This window comes from Vigna angularis, chromosome 8 (genome assembly GCF_016808095.1).
Source record: "Vigna angularis cultivar LongXiaoDou No.4 chromosome 8, ASM1680809v1, whole genome shotgun sequence".
Taxonomy (NCBI): Eukaryota; Viridiplantae; Streptophyta; class Magnoliopsida; order Fabales; family Fabaceae; genus Vigna; species Vigna angularis.
The window spans coordinates 619,563-637,382 of NC_068977.1; the positions used below are offsets into that span (position 1 = coordinate 619,563).

The following is a 17,820-nucleotide window of genomic DNA, read 5'->3' on the forward strand; positions in this document are numbered from 1 at the left end:
AACTTATCATTATTGTTACTATTAGATGTCAAATATAAAATATATAAAAAGATAATATGATCTTCAATTTTCAATATATTCACATAATTAATGATTTTGACTGTCGCAAAGCCTGAAAGTATATTGTTTTAAACCTTATTTGAAACTGCAAAACAAAGTGTAGTAAAAGCTAAGTTTAAGAAAATAAAAAGTAAACATAAAAGACTAACAGGATTTTGGTTCTAATGCATCATGCCAATAAGTACTAATTTCAAGCAGCACATTTAAATTCGAAAAACAAAAGATCCATGCATGGAACATAGAGTTCCTTGCAATTTTATTTGAGATTAATTAAAGTAGTTCAAATTCAACAAAACAAGTACATCGCAAAATCAAAGTGCTCTCTGAATCTTTATTTGCTCTTCCATTGTTGGCCTTAGAAATGGAAGTTTCTAAGACCATATTGATACCCTTCACCGATATTGGCTTGCAAGTTGACCCTCCTTTACAATGTAGTTCTGCTCTGGAAAGTCTTCACCCCTGAAGTGCCTATCAAGCATGTCTTTCACACCAGCAGCATAACGTAGCTGCACAAGTTTGGTTTATTATCATTTAGTGTTATTCGAGTGAAAGAACACAAAAGGATAAGGATAAGCTGATGCTATAGACAGAAGTTAAAATACCTGTGCATCTATGGTAGTGCCAGAAACATGAGGAGTCATGGCATGGTTTGGCATGTAGCGCCATGGATGATCTTTTGGAGCTGGTTGTGGGAACCAAACATCACCACTGTAACCTGTACAATTAAGAGATTTGGAAAGGGGGTCAAAGTTTAATTAGAGATGACAATTCAACAAAGAATAGTAACAAACCACAATCTAAATTGTCTGTTTTTCAGATAATACTGTCATGAATAGCTATCCCAAAAGGGTTTCACTTGGGGACATAACAGAACAACTTACTTTCCATTTTGCAGAGTAACATAAGTAATTTGGTAAAAAAATCAGTTTTTGATAATTTGATATTATATACATATATGTTAAGAACCATGAATGGGTTAGAATATCATCAACTTACAATACTAGTTTTCTTGTTTTGCTACTGTGAACTGGTTTTAGAATTACCTGCCACATGGCCATTTGAACAAGCATCGGCAACTGCTTGGGTGTCCATAATAGCCCCTCTAGCATTGTTAACAATCAAGACACCTTTCTTGCACTTGGAAATTTTATCTTTGTCAAACAATCCCCTGTATCACAAAAATCACTGGTCACTACTCCTCACTAGAAAATGCTAAAAGAATTTCAATATTCATACAGATCTTATGTTTCAACAAATAGCATTCAAGAGTGAAATTAATAATTTGCTTGAGATTTCAAGAGTGAATGATTTTTGTATTGACTGAGATATTGAAAGTATACCTTGTTTGCTCAGTAAGAGGTGTGTTGATAACAATAACATCACACTTTGGAAGCATGGCATCAAGGTCCTCCTCAAACTTTGCTCCAATCTCTTTCTCCAATCCAAGATCCATCCTAATCCGATCAAAATACAGAAGATTACAGTTAAATGGTTTCAACCTTTGGAGTAAAAGCTTCCCAATTCGTCCGGCACCTACTGTTCCTACTGTCTTTCCTTCAAGATCATAAGCTCTGTGAGCAATGCCAGCAACATTCCATTCTCCATTAACAGACTGATGGTACCCTGGAAGGAAATTCCTAATTAGAATGAGGATTCTCATGAGTTCATCCTCAGCAACTGACACCACATTGCTTCCAGTGACCTCTGCCACAGTTATACCAGCCGCAGCTGCAGCCTTGAGATCAATGTGATCTGATCCAATGCCAGCAGTCAAAAGCAACTCTAAATTTTTGGCTTTCTTTATTCTTTCAGCAGTGACATAGGCAGGGTGAAATGGAGTAGATATTATAACATGTGCATCATAAAGATTTCTCTCAAGTTCTGCAACAGAAAAAACAATAAACGCCATAAGTTCAACCAATTATAAACTTTAACGGAAAACTACATTCACCTTCCACAGTGTTATTACCATAATGTTTCAGAAAAAAATATGAGACATGCTTATCTTCACATGATACATCACCATATTTTTAATAAAATAATAATAACACATGGAAATTGGTCAGATTGATTCATCAAGCAACACTCAAATCTCAAGATATATAAACTTGAATCGATTAGCAAGCTACTAACCAGAATCTGGTCCTTCTTTGTCATCAGTGACAATATACTGATGACCCTGGGATTCCAGCCACTGGCGTATACCCAATGCTCCTTCAACACAGCCCACAAAATCAGGATTCAGTTTTGCATACTCATTCCCCTTGTAGAACACTCCCACAATCTTCTTCTTTTCACCTGACACCTATTTTCAATTACAGGGAAAAGTACATAAATCAATCACAGTCATGCATAAACAGAGTTGAAGGAAACAATATTAATCATGATGTTGCATGAGCAAACTTAATCATGGTCAGCAGCATAAATAAACATTCACTAACACACATTTTTTGAGGATGTGTTGTCTAGTGGGGTAACAACATTAATGTCGAGTGGGGTAACAACGGTTTCTTGAGTTGTTGTCTGGACTTCAACTAGGTATTCTTGTGCATCTTGTGTGTTAGCACTCATGATTGAGGAAGAAATTTAAAACAGAATAGCAATACAAATGATGAAAAGGAGAACTAAGAAGAGATGCAAATGAAAGATTTCTTGCTGGTATGTGTCTGTGGGAGAGAAGAAGGGTGGATTATATAGAAAAGTGGAGTTGCTTGGTTATGACACGTAGGTCAGACACGGTGTCTAAGCCTATGCATGATGAACAAGTTTCACCTTGGCCTCAGCAAAAATACATAGACAAAAATTAAAATTGCTGACATAAAGAATGAATACAAATGAGAATAATATTTTTTTAATGCAACTGTTATTGAGTGATATTATTTATTGAAAAATATAAAAATATGGACATTTATATTTTTATTTAAGAATTTTTAATAAATTTTAAATCCATAAGTGCCTGCTGCCTTTTTTGTTGAGATGAAGAGGGTTTATGGTTTATCACACTATAATATTAGTTTGGACCCCTTTATTTTGTCTTTCTATTTTGTGTTTTTTTCTACTAATTTTTTCAAATGGTTACATTATTTTTTAAATTAATTTTCAATTTTTAAATAGTAGTTTTGAAAGTAGAAAAAGAAATATTTTTCAGAGGTTCTTTTGTATATAAATGTTTTAAGAGAAAATATATTAAAAATAAACAATAAGGTGAAAAATTTTATAAATTAAAACTGAAAATTATAAAGTAAAGTTTATATTTAAAAAGTAAAATAAAGCATGAACAATGAGACTGTGCATTTTATAATTATAAAAGTAACTTTTTTATAAAATAGTTTCACACCTTCATCCAATAAAAAATATCATAACATACAAATCCATTAAATATTTATACTAATTATTTTAAAAATCATCATTCATAGCTTTTATTAGTTGGTTGATAATATAAAAGTATTCCAACAGAAATTGCATGATCATTTCAACTTTTAAAAATGATCAAGCTACTCTTAATTCTGTCTACTTTTTTATAATCTATTTTTTTAATATTTAGATGAAAAGTGGTGGGGTTACAAATCATGTAAATGGAATTGGTTTTTGGTCTGTGGTCCACCAAATACAAGTTAGGACTGTCAAATACAGAGTAGGAGAGACTCATCTGTCAGACAGGATTATGATTCCTGACTTGTCAGTTTTTCTCATTTAAAAATATATGTAAGTTTTAAAAATAAAAAATACACTTAAGTAACTAATTAATTAACATCTTTAATGAGATCAGTTAAGACATACTAAATTATTGAATTATAATTAATAATTAAAGCTTAATCAATAAATATTTATTATAAATTATAATATTATTATATACTTATATCATTTAAGAAAAATAACAATTATAATATTTTACATATGTATATATATATAATATTTCCAAACTAAAAATCCACGATGATAAAAAGTATTTTTCAAAAATATTCCGTGAAGAGAGTTACTGTGAAAAAATCCATCCAGCACAAAAGTTTGATGGTAGGGAAATTCGGATGCGTATACTTCCGATGGAAAGTGAACCAGTCAGAAGAAACACACCCCACAGAGTGAGAAACAAACTTTAGCATCACGAGATGGTGACGGTTCACGCATGCAACACACAAACAACAGCAAAGCCGGATCTCACCACCGGTTATGTAAGAACAAGAACAAAATTGCTAAAAAAACACAGTTAACACAGAATCACGAGTTTCAGAAATCAATTTATAAAAGAATAAAAATAAAATCCAACAAGGAAAAATTAATCGAACTTACTTACATGAAGATTTCTGAAGAAGGTGGAAGAAAACAGAGAGCGAATTGCAGAGGAACCAACAGCGCGTTTCATGGCCATGATGATTTGTCTGAGAAAATTTGATTCACAGCACAAAATTTAAATTGCAATTAATTATTACTGTTACGATAAAATAAATAAAAATAATAAGAAGATGAAGAGAAAAATTGAAAGAGTAGAAAGGTGAAAAGTTGGAGAGGGAAGAAAAAATCACCAGTTGCAACCTTTGCTCTTGTGAGACTCTGTTTCTCCTTTAAATTTGTTCACTGTTACACACGTGTGCCTAGTTAGTTCCCACGTGCCACCTTTTTATTTTTCTTATCTTTCCACTTTGCTCATTTATGACTTTTTGGCTACTGCTTGTCATTAGGCTTAGTCAGCCCTAGTCTTCTCTCCTTATCATTTTCTAATTTTAATTTTTTATCAGTTTCAATAAACCTTAAATTATTGAATATGTAAGAGTTGTAAAAATGGAGGAATTTTTACTTTATTTTTTGTTAATTAATTTTTTTTATATTTAGCAGGATATGACATTAGTTAAGTGGATGTGTGTGGAAAATATTAAGTATTTTTTATTATGATACAAGAGTATAATTTTTCAAAATAATTTAGAGTGAAAAAGGAACCAAAAGTAATTTATCACATTTGGAAATTTGGTACAGTGAAAGTTGGATAAAAGACAATTATCTTTTAAAAGGAAATTAGAAATGAGTTAAGCTAAATTAATAGTTTGAAATTATACCTTTTTCTAAACTAGTAAATATAAAAAATTTCTAACATTATCAAATTCAATATCTCACAGAATAATTAAACTCCTATTGTTTTTACTTCACTTTAAAAAATTTAGAAGACAATATATGAAAATACGTATGCATACTAGTATACTTGAATAAGCAATAGTATCAAGCAAGTCGATATGGAGAAGAAATATATCCTTAATTATCAAGGGTTTGCAAACATATTCTTATTTAACTTTTTGGTGTGGAATTTGTTAGAATACATGTACGATGGATCATTGTTATGCCAATTTAGGAGGGACGAGTGTCATAATAAGAGAAAAGAACTTGTGATAAAATATCATTTAATTATTATTAAAATTTAAATTTCATTAACAAGTATTAAATATATATTTAACCTTAAAACATATAGCAAATAAAATTTGAACATATTAAGAAAATTCAACAAGAATATAATAATATTCAATCATGTGTTAAAACATCTAAGTACTCTTTGATTTAACAAACTAATAGCCAGTAATTCAAATATCTAAGTACTTTTAAATTTAACAAACTAATAGTCAGTATAATCATGGGGCAAATTTTATAGTTGATTGTCTTGTGGTTGTTAATTGTCTTCCTATTAATTTTGTTGACCGCCTAGTTTTTGGAAAATATATATGTTGAGAATCAAATAGATTCACCATTGTAAAATGGACCGAAGTCCATTCTATTTTAGGTTTTAGTCTCTTTTATTATTATGGTGGGTTTTCAGTTTATCAGAGCTCTATAAATAGAGCTCTGCTTTATGTTTTACAGTTAAGGAATCACAACAATAAACAACAGAAAACAGTAAATGATAATCAAGAAAGTTTTGGTTTTACTTACTCTTCTCCTTGCGCCCTTTATTTTTCTCTTCTGCGTCACCGCCGCCTGAAGCCTCTAAGGCTGCCGGACCACCGCGCCATCACCATTCTTCTCAGCTCTGAGGGAGGAACTCTCTGGAATTCTCCGTTCTCTCTCTTCTCTCGTACAGAAGCATTTGACACGTCTGCACGCGTTATCTACTCTGATGGCTTTAATCAAATCATGGGTCGTTTGCTATTGGGCCGCTCTCCTGTACACACCATTTTGGGCTTCAGCTTAATATGGTATCATAGCAGGTCTAGCACCTGCTCTGCTTCTGCTGCCTCTGCTGATATTCTTGATAGCTTCTTGGGCTGGTTCCTACATCTTTAGGCCTCATGGAACAGGTGGGTCAGTCACCCAGCACCTACTACTTACAACAGGCTGAGTCCAACAACCCATCAAGCCCCTACTATCTACACCCAGGTGAGAACCCCGGTCTCACCCTCATCACACAAACTTTGAGCGAGAATAACTACTCTTCTTGGAGCAGAAGCATGAGAAGAGCCTTGCTTTCCAAGAACAAAGTAAAATTCATTGATGGGTCCATAAAGAAACCCCAGAAAGATGACACCCTGTATGATGCATGGGAAAGATGCAACATGATGATATTATCTTGGATAACCAAAACCCTTTCCCCACAAATTGCTGAGAGTGTTATATACGTGGAAGAAGCAAAAGAATTATGGGATGAATTGAAAGAAAGATTTTCTAAAGGTGACCATTTCAAGATTTCGGACCTCCTTCAAGACATACACTCCATTAGACAAGGGAATAGAGGAGTCAGTCAATTCTTCACTGACTTAAAGATTTTGTGGGAGGAATTGGAGTTCTTGAGACCCATACCCACTTGCACATGCAAGATACCATGCAGTTGTGATCTTTCAAGAGTTTTCTTGAAGTATAGAGAAATGGAACATGTGATATGTTTCCTAAAGGGATTGAATGACTCTTACAACACTGTTAGAACACAGATTCTCTTAATGGATCCTCTTCCAAACATCAATTGGGTTTTCTCTCTTATCATGCAACAAGAGAAACAAGAGAAACATGGGTCAGCTGATGCTAAAGTCATGGTTAATGTTGCTGACAGAAACAATCAATGGAAAGGCCAAGGACGGGGACCTGGATTGCGTGGTCAAGGAAGAGGGAGAGGTAGAAATCCTAACTATGGGAAACAATGCTCTTATTGCAACAAGATGAACCACACAGTTGATGGATGCTACTCTAAGCATGGGTATCCACCTTGGTACAAGAAAACAGAGGGCAGTCAAGACAGAAAGAATGAATGGAGTTCTACCAATGCTTGCCAGAATACCACTGAACCAGATGGGAATCAGAGAACACAACCCACTAATAACAACAATATTTTTAACTCTCTCACTGCAGAACAAATGCAGAAGCTACTTCGAATGATAGACAAAGATGACGAGCCAACTCACAAAATCAATCAAGTTCAGAGAACTGACAGTGATAACAAGCAAGGTAACACTTCCTGGATAATAGATACTGGTGCTACAGACCATGTGACACATGATAAAATGAATTTTATCACATTTTACCAAATTAAACCTATATCTATAAAATTACCCAATAATACTATCCTAACTACTAACCATGCTGGTACTGTGCAATTTTCTAAGAACTTTGTTATCTTCAATGTTCTATATATTCCTGAATTTTATTTCAATTTGATCTCAGTTCAAAGTCTTATCAAAGACTTGAATTGTAATCTGACTTTCTCCTCTAGGACTTGCCAGATAAAGGAGAACCATACATTGAAGATGATTGGATATGCTAGTTGTTGGGGAGGACTCTATTAGCTGCAGGCTTTTCCTAAACCTGACCAAAGACTATTTTTTCGTTTAAAAATGTTGATGTAAATTTGTGGCACTATAGATTAGGCCATCCAGGGGACAGAGTTATGAAACAAATATGTGATGATTTTCCCTATGTCAAATTAGGTCATAATATTGTTTGTGATACCTGCCATTATGCTAAACAACGAAAGTTGTCTTTTCAGAAAAGTACTTCTACTACTATTGAATGTTTTGATATTGTTCACTGTGATATATGGGGCCCTTTTGTTACTGTCTCTGTTCATGGTCATAAGTACTTTCTCACCATAGTTGATGATTATAGTAGACACACGTGGATCTTCTTAATGAATAATAAAGGCCAAACTAGGGATCTACTACAAAGTTTTGTGACTAAAATTAAAAATCAGTTCAACAAAGGGATTAAAATTATTAGGTCAGATAATGGTCCTGAATTTAAGTGTGTGGATTTCTATAAATTGCATGGCATTAATCATCAAAGGAGCTGTGTTGAAACTCCTGAACAAAACTCTGTTGTTGAAAGGAAACATCAACATATTCTGAATGTTACTCATGGTCTCCTTTTTCAAGCCAGTGTGCCTAATGCTTACTGGTCCTATGCTGTTAGTCATGTTGTCTACCTCATAGGTTACCTACTCCCATTCTTAATAACAAAACCCCTCATGATCTGCTTTATAACTTGCCCCCTTCCTATTTAGACCTCAAAATCTTTGGATGTTTGTGTTTTGTCTCCACTCTTGAACATAACAGAAGCAAACTTGACCCAAGAGCTAGAAAAGCTATTTTTCTAGGCTACAAACCTAGTGTCAAGGGCTATCTTGTACTTGACATAAACACCAAAGAGCTGCTTATAAGCATAAATGTTGTCTTCCATGAAGACATTTTCCCTTACAAAAATCTGCAAGACAGTAATACAGATTCTGCAGGTGGAAAGGACAAAACTGACTATCTTAGTGATCTTCTAAAAGATCACTATCACAATGATGATGACACACATGCCGAATCTGATGCTGCTAACCAGGAAGAGGCACAACAACTCACTGTTGATGAAGACAACAGTGACAGTACAGGAGACAGTCAGGATGTACAATTACAAAGAAGGTCAACTAGATCCAGAAAAACCCCTGACTACCTTAAAGACTATGTGCATGAGGTCAATCAATCCCTATCTTTGAGAAATAATCTTAAAACTCCTTACCCGATATCCAACCTACTATGTTGTGATAATCTTTCAGCAGGGCATCTAAGATACACCATGGTTGTCACTGCAAGCAAGGTGCCTAGATCTTACAGTGAGGCAAAAGGCATGAATGAATGGGTAGAGGCCATGCAGAGAGAGATCAAAGCTCTGCAAGACAATGACACATGGGATCTGACTCAGCTACCTCCAGGAAAGGCTGCTATAGGATGTAAGTGGGTATATAAGACAAAATACAAAGCTGATGGTAGCATTGAAAGATTCAAGGCTCGTCTAGTGGCAAAAGGCTACACACAACAGGAGGGAATAGACTACCTTGACACCTTTTCCCCTGTTGCTAAACTAACCACAGTCAGGTTACTCATTGCCTTAGCTGCTTCAAATAATTGGTTTCTACATCAACTAGATGTAGACAATGCTTTTCTACATGGGGACCTCAATGAGGAGGTGTACATGGAGCTACCTCCAGGTTTGGCAGACCACAATAAAGGGCAGGTTTACAGGTTGAGAAAATCTCTATATGGCTTAAAGCAGGCCAATAGGCAGTGGTTTGAAAAATTATCTTCTTTCCTAACATCTGTTAGCTACACTCAATCTAAGTCTGACCATTCTTTGTTCATTAGAACAATCCCTACTAGTTTCACTGCTCTACTTGTATATGTGGATGATATTGTTTTGACAGGGAATTCTATGACAGAGATCAACTGTATGAAAGAGCTCCTACACAAGAAGTTTCGAATAAAGAACCTTGGTGAGCTCAAGTACTTCCAAGGATTGGAAGTAGCCAGGTCCAAGAAAGGTATCCATTTATGCCAAAGGAAGTATGCTTTGGACATACTGGAGGAGACAGGGATGTTAGGATGCAAGCCTTCTTCTACTCCTTTCCTCAGTGACACAACATCATTGTACAAGGAGGACAGCTACCTGGATGATCCAGGTCCCTATAGAAGACTCATAGGAAAGTTACTCTATCTCACGAATACAAGACCTGATTTATGTTTCTCAGTTAATTTACTTAGTCAATTCATGCAATCACCTACTGACCATCACTACCGTGCCATTCAACACATTCTTAGGTATATTAAATCCAAGCCCTCTAAAGGACTATTTTTCTCTGTTGACTCTCCTATGCAGTTAAAGGCCTTTAGTGACTCTGACTGGGCTACTTGCCCCAATACTAGAAGACCCACAACGGGATTCTGTATCTTCCTAGGCTCATCTCTCATTTCTTGGAAGTCTAAAAAGCAGAAGACCGTTTCCTGATCATCCACAGAAGCTGAGTACAGAGCACTCGTTGCCACTGTATGTGAAATACAGTGGCTCTGCTATCTATTACACGACTTCCAAATTGAAAAGTCAGGGACCCCAGCTTTGTACTGTGACAACAAATCTGCGAGACACATAGCTCACAATCAGAGTTTTCACGAATGCACCAAGCATATTGAGCTCGATTGCCATGTTGTTCGTGAAAAAATTCAGGAACATCTCCTTACTCTTCTTCCCGTGCGATCCGATGAGCAACTGGCCGACATCTTCACCAAATTTCCCCATCGCGTCAAATTCAAATCTATTGTTCCCAAACTTGGATTGGTGACCATACACCATCCAGTTTGAGGGGAGGCTGTTGAGAATCAAATAGATTCACCACTGTAAAATGGACCGAAGTCCATTTTGTTTTAGGTCTTAGTCTCTTTTATTATTATGGTGGGTTTTCAGTTTATTAGAGCTCTATAGAGCTCTGCTTTATGTTTTACAGTTAAGGAATCACAACAATAAACAACAGAAAACAGTAAATGATAATCAAGAAAGTTTTAGTTTTACTTACTCTTCTCCTTACGCCCTTTATTTTTCTCTTCTGCGTCACCGCTTCCTGAAGCCTCTAAGGCTGCCAGACCACCGTGCCATCACCATTCTTCTCAGCTCTGAGGGAGGAAGTCTCTGGAATTCTTCGTTCTCTCTCTTCTCTCGTACAGAAGCATTTGACACGTCTGCACGCGTTATCCACTCTGATGGCTTTAATCAAATCATGGGCCGTTTGCTATTGGGCCGCTCTCCTGTACACACCATTTTGGGCTTCAGCTTAATATATGGAGGTGGTAGGTAATAGAGGAATACACTAAAAAATGAATAGAACTGAAAATTCATCTTATTAATCCGTTATTTAATGGTCATGAATCTGTCCTCACTAGTGAATATGTTCATAGAGTAATAAGATTAAAAAGAAGATAATACTGACTACATAGTATTTCGTTAGTTGGAAGAGATTCATAACCTTTCCATCCTTCCTTCCAATTTTACCATTAAACCACCTTATAGCTTCAACCCTAACTACATTGATATCGGATTTATATAGAAAAAAATATTAAAGGGTAGGAGTCGAAAAATATTTTTATGACTTAATTTTCTGTATAGAAAATATTTTTATCTAGTAAGTCATCAATAATGTTAATGTTAATAATGGTTAAAATAATATACAAGACTTAAATTAATTATGCTAAAATAATATCATAAATAATTAAATATTTAATATGATTTAATCTCTAACTCTGTTTTCAAATCCAAATTTTAGTCCACAAGAAACAAAATAATGATTATCAATTTCCCTTTTCTTTTTACCGTCCTTACTTTCAAATATTATAAGTAATACGACAAGGGTCATACAAACAACTCAAACTTTCATCCACACTGTTTTTCAAATAAATTATATTTTTCTTTCCTTAAGTCTTTGGAAATTTTGCTTAATTATATATGTATATTGTTCTTATCGATATCCGAAGTGCGGACCTATGAACAGTTGAGATGATCTTAGTTGCAAAAAACTTTTTTAACACTCAAGTCAGGAAAGAGTTTTATTTTATTTCTTAATTAGATTTGGTACATACAAGTTCAAATTCAACAAAGCAAGTACTTCATATAATGAGAGTTCACTCTAGATGTTTATTTTTCTCATTCCTTGGCTTTGAAAATGGAAGTTTCTAACACCACATTGATACTTCATCGATATTGGCTTGCGAGTTGGCCCTCCTTAACAATGTAGTTTTGTTCTGGAAAGTCTTCACCCCTGAAGTGCCTATCCAACATGTCTTTAACACCAGCAGCATAACGTAACTGTACAAGTTTCATTATTATGAATATGAGTGTTTCACATAATGAAAGAACCTAAGTAGTACAAAAACTCAATAATACCTGTGCATCTATGGTAGTGCCAGAAATATGAGGAGTCATTGCATGATTTGGCATGAATCGCCATGGATGATCCTTTGGAGCTGGTTGCACAGGCCAAACATCCCCTCCATAACCTATACAAATTGTTCATCACAAAAATCATTATTGCAGTTTCATATGTTTTGGTGGTGGAAAGAATTTTCTGTGAACTGGTTTTAGAGTTACCTGCAACATGGCCACTAGTGCAAGCATCAGCAATTGCCTGAGTGTCCATGATTGCCCCTCGAGCATTGTTAACAATCACCACACCTTTCTTGCACTTAGCAATTCTGTTTTTGTCAAACAATCCTCTGAAACACAAATAACTTTCCTCACTACTCATCTCTTAGGCTCACAGAATCTCAATATTAACACACCATGGAATATACATAATACAAACCAAAACACCTGTTATTCTTACATGCTGTTATCTATGAATGAATCCCTTGTGAATGTTACAGAAATTATACATAGCATGATTTTGAGTAATTGAGATAGTAAAAGTATACCTTGTCTGCTCAGTGAGAGGCATGTTGATAACAATTACATCACACTTTGGAAGCATAGCATCAAGCTCCTCCTCAAACTTTGCTCCAATCTCTTTCTCCAATTCAGGATTCATCCTGAGTCTATCATAGTACAAAAGATTACAGTTAAAAGGTTTCAACCTCTGCAGCAAAAGCTTCCCAATTCGTCCAGCACCAACAGTTCCTATTGTCTTGCCTTCAAGATCATACGCTCTGTGTGCAATGCCAGCAACATTCCATTCCCCATTAACAGCTTGATGATACCCTGGCAAGAAATTCCTCACAAGAACAAGGATTCTCAGCAGTTCATCCTCGGCAACCGACACCACGTTGCTTCCAGTTACCTCTGCCACAGTTAAACCAGCAGCAGCAGCAGCCTTGAGATCAACGTGATCGGAACCAATTCCAGCAGTCAAAAGCAGCTCTAGATTCTTGGCTTTCTTTATTCTCTCAGCAGTGACATATGCAGGATGAAATGGAGTAGATATGATGATATGTGCATCATGTAGGTGTTTATCAAGTTCTGCATCAAGTAAGAAATAGTCATAAGTATGAAGCATTAGGTAGGTAAATCAAATGAAGTTTCAAGATAAACAATATTAGATGAAGTTAAATTAAGTTTTGAAGATATACTAACCAGAATTGGATCCTTCTTTATCATCAGTGACAATATACTGATGACCCAGTGATTCAAGCCACTCACGAATACCCAATGCTCCTTCAACACATCCCACAAAATTGGGATTCAACTTAGCATACTCACCCCCTTTGTAGAACACCCCCACAATCTTCTTCCTCTCAGCAGGAGCCTATTCTCAACCATAAGAAAAAAATATACATTCACAATCATGCATAAACCAAAGTTCAAACACTGAATATCATTCATGATCTTGCCTAAGAAAAATTAATCATGCTCATCGTCTGAATGAATAATTTAGTATTTTCACTGTGCATTTTTACTTTATGCAAAAGTAAAATTGGGTCAGTGATTAAAATTGATGGTGAGATTCCGATCCAACTGTCATGTGTATGGGAAAGACTTGTTTTGGAGAAAGTTGATTTTTTTTTTCAAAAAAATAAAGAGTGTAGTAAAGATGGGAGAAAGAAGATGAAGAAATTTGGAAGTTCAGTTACATGAAGGTTTCTGGAGAAGGTGGAAGAGGACGATGAAAGCAGAGAGCGAATGGCAGAGGAAGCAGCACTTTTCATGGCCATGGTGATGATGGCAACTTAATTCACCCAAAAAAAAAAACTGAAACTTTAAGAACAGAAAACAGAGAAAAAAGAGAAAGAGAACTGTGTGAAAAGATAGAGTGGTGTGTGAGGTTTATATAGACCATAACAAACAAAGAAAATGACAGAGAGAAAGAAAATATCAGCAGACAGAACAGTACGACGATGAAAACACACGTACCTAAGCAGAGCAACTAGGGAAGGGAAGAACTAAATATGCCGCAGCCTTTACTTTTGGATATGTCTGTCTGTGATCAGCCTCAAACATTTTCAAATCTAATTATTTTATAACTTTTGTCATTTAAAAAATATATAACTTTTTAAAAAATAGAATCTCAAGAAAAAATACAAGAAATTTAAGTTACACAATCCCTCTCTCTCTATTACACGTTTTCTATTCTCTCGTTCTCATTGTGTTTCGTTCAAATGTCGCAATCGTTGTGTGGGCATTTCACTGTTTGCATTCACATGATCTAGTGTTTCATTGCAAATAGAGGTAGAATTAAAAGTTACAATGGGAAATGTTTTATTTAACTAATGTAAAACTAAAGTGTAGTAATATCAGACATTTTGATTAATCAATCAATGTTTCGTTAAATGCATGGTATTGTTTTTCAGGTGACACCTTCGTATGTTTCTCAATCTAATGATAGAACTAAGAAAAAAAAAAGAATATTATTTAATCCCGTGAATAGTATGTTTAGAATAAATTTTGATTTTTTTAAAAGAATAAAAATGTTTTAAGTCCTTAAGTTTAATGCAAAATTGAAAGGTTTAATTATATTTTAAGTTTCTGATCAATTTAGGAATTTTAAATTGAGTTTTTAATAAATTTATATAATTTATTAAGTATTTAATAAAATTTTATTTTTTAATTGAGTTTTGTCAAACCCGTAAAAATGATACTTAGAGGAGAGGGATAGATGTCTCCAATAAAAGAGATTGAGCATTTTATAGAACTTTCCAAACCGTAACCTAATCTCATTTTCTCATAATCTGTATCTCTCTAAAACTCAAGTCTCTACCTTTTCTCCTCCTTCTCTCTAGAAATTCTTCATCTCCTTTCATCTTTTCTTCAACCAGCCACTGAGCAATTTTGGGAGTCAAGATGTAAGACCCATATAAAAAAAAAATCAAAGTAATTTTATGTATGTTGTGGTTTTAAATAATTAATTATGGTGATAAAGACTATTGTTTGTATATATTTTCTACCATTTTGTTAACTTGGTTTTTCTTGTATTAATTATTTAAATTTGATGCAATTTGTGCTAGCCATCTTTGGTTAAAAGGAGGGACATAATTATAAATTAATAATAATAATAAAAAAAATATTAATACTAATATGGAAAGAAGAAGACAATATTGAATCATGGAGGTTGATGTTTCCCGTAAAACATGGGTGCATGTTTTGGTAAAAGGGGACCCATCCCTTTCAATTGTTGTTTTTTTCTTTGCATTGTATTATTGCAAGCAGCATACAGGGAGGCTTCATTTTTCTTTATAAAAACTTATTAGGGCCTAAAGAGAGGAGGAAGGGAGAAGAGGGATTTAAGTTAGAATTTGCTTTGAATTTGAGAGTGAAATCAAGCAAAGGTGTGGTCTAGGAGTATCAAGAGTGAAGAATTTATTGCAAGGAGAAGAGGTAGGGGAAGCTAAACCATCTCTTAGATATTACAATTTCATATTTCATGATCATGAATCTAATTAGGAGCATATTGGAATTTATTAACAATAGCTATCTGTCTACTTTTGTGAATCTTAGTTTCCTATTGTTTTCTATTTTTCGAGTTACCTCAGTACACTGTCCAATTCTACTTCATTTACCGTTAGATGTAGCCAAATATTTGATATATGGGACATAAGACATATTAATTTGCTTTGACCATTCGGATTATTATTCTATCATCTGTAGTTAGAGAATTAAATCCCGCATGCTGGAGTAATTTGATGACTGCTTTATTTCTGCTACTAAGTCTCTACGGTAAAACATACATTCCCACCTAGTGAACCGTTAGATTGACCTTAAATTTTTATATGTGGACCATAAGATATATTATTTTGTCTTGACCGTTCGGATGGTTACTTTGAGGCCTGTACTTAGAGGAATAAGTCTCGCATGATGGAATAAGTTAATGATCACCTTATTTTCTGCTACTAAGTTCCCTCGGGAAAACATAAATTCTTGTCAATTTAACCGTTGGATGGATCTGAAATTTTGATATGAGATTCCTAAGACATATAAGTGATCTTGACCGTTCAGATTTGGAATTAGATGTCTGTGCTTAGAGGAATTAATTCCGCATTTTGAGTTTAACCGAGAACCACTTAAGTTTCTGTCTATGAGTTACCTCGGTAAAACCTCCATATCTACCTAGTTAACCGTTGGATTACCCTGAAAGTTTAATATGTTGTTCCTCAAAGATAGTGACATACGTGGACCGTTCAGATTTTAAATCGGAGTTACAGATTTAGAGATATTAATTTCGTATCTTCTCAGGGATCCTAATATGGCTTAATTTATGTTTTTGGATCATTTATACAAAAATTATGATTTCCGCCTCATTAACCGTTGGATTGGACTGAAAATTTTACCATATGAGTTAAACATGCTGGTTATTAGTTTGATTGGTTCAGATCTGTAATTAATGATATGAGTGAAGAATAATCTTTACACGAAATTGTAAATTTATTTGTATTGGGTAAAAACTTGGATAACTATATTCTTAAATTGTATGTGTAGTTGTATTTTGGAGATTGGAGGATGAGTAATATAATATATTTTATATTACAAAATTTAATTATATTGAACATTCTGAGTTGTAATAATTATTTGAGTTAAATCATGAATTGTAAATAAGTTGATGGAAAAATTGGATGGGTAGTATAGGCATTATTGCCATAATTGTAAATCTGAATTTTTATTTATTTTCCTACGACTTTGGTAAGTCGAGAGGGGAAAGGTTTGAAGCCGGACACTACTTTGGTAAGTAGGTGGGAAAATGAGAGGTGAATTTAATATAAATCGTACTACTTTGATAAGTAGGCTTAATATTACCTTATTGTGCTACTTTGGTAAGTAGACAATATCACCTTATTGTGCTACTTTGTTAAGTAGACAATATCACCTCCTTGTACTACTGTGGTAAGTAGACAATATTACCATGTTGTGCTACTTTGGTAAGTAGACGATATCACCTTATTGTGCTACTTTGGTAAGTAGACAATATCACTTTGTTGTACTACTTTGGTAAGTAGATAATAAAAATCACCTTGTTAGATTACTTTGGTAAGTAATCAGTATATTATGGTTATACTACTTTGGTAAGTAGACAGAAGGATTGTTGACTGCTATGCTTTGGTAAGTAGGCAGATTAATAATATGTTGTATTAACTCTAGTAAATCGACTGATGATTTTGACTGGAGAAATATTATAAAGTATCAGTGTAATAGTGTTTTTTTTTTAGTATGTTTGAGATGCATGTATTGGACTGATTGCCACACTTGTGATGTTAGTAAGATTGTGAATAATGTATATTTCTTGATTTGGTTAGCTCACCCTACTGTTTGTGTTTGTGTATGTGAATGCAATGATCGTATAATGTGTGGTATTATACGGGAGCATAAACTATTTCAGATGAATTAGCAGATGGTTCTGGACTTGCTTAGAAGATGATAGATCTGTGGGAAAAAGGAGACATGGGGAATTTCTAAAATAAATCTATGTTTGAATTTCCGAACTGTGTGAAATTTTAAATTTCAAAAGTTTATGAACTGTGTGGAATTTTATTTTCAGAAGACTTGTGTTGTAATAAAGAACGTAATATTTTG

At 34.3% G+C, this 17,820-nt stretch overlaps 1 protein-coding gene across 4 annotated transcripts; it reads right to left on the reverse strand.

Annotated features, from left to right (window-relative positions):
* Positions 1 to 262: 262 nt before the first annotated feature.
* On the reverse strand, positions 263 to 14,078 carry LOC108346031 (formate dehydrogenase, mitochondrial). Of its 4 annotated transcripts, none has more exons than XM_052866784.1 (6): positions 13,893 to 14,051; positions 2,194 to 2,365; positions 1,401 to 1,941; positions 1,104 to 1,228; positions 663 to 775; positions 263 to 566 (listed from the first exon to the last, which is right to left on the reverse strand). In XM_052866784.1, the coding sequence occupies exons 1-6, from the start codon at positions 13,971 to 13,973 to the stop codon at positions 453 to 455; spliced, it is 1,146 nt and encodes a 381-aa protein (XP_052722744.1). In that variant the 5' UTR covers positions 13,974 to 14,051; the 3' UTR covers positions 263 to 452. The 4 variants fall into 4 exon arrangements, with proteins under 4 accessions (XP_052722744.1, XP_017440447.1, XP_017440446.1 ...); XM_017584958.2 differs by lacking the exon at positions 13,893 to 14,051 and adding an exon at positions 4,355 to 4,439; XM_017584957.2 differs by lacking the exon at positions 13,893 to 14,051 and adding an exon at positions 2,506 to 2,731.
* Positions 14,079 to 17,820: the final 3,742 nt, after the last annotated feature.

Bases quoted from the DNA above. Each gene is read 5' to 3' on its own strand.
- LOC108346031 (XM_017584957.2), bottom strand. From the start codon at position 2,631: ATGAGTGCTAACACACAAGATGCACAAGAATACCTAGTTGAAGTCCAG. The intron at 2,366-2,505 runs GTGTGTTAGTGA...AATTGAAAATAG, and splicing joins ACAACACATCCTCAAAAAAT to GTGTCAGGTGAAAAGAAGAA. The intron at 1,229-1,400 runs GTATACTTTCAA...TTTGTGATACAG, and splicing joins CCTCTTACTGAGCAAACAAG to GGGATTGTTTGACAAAGATA.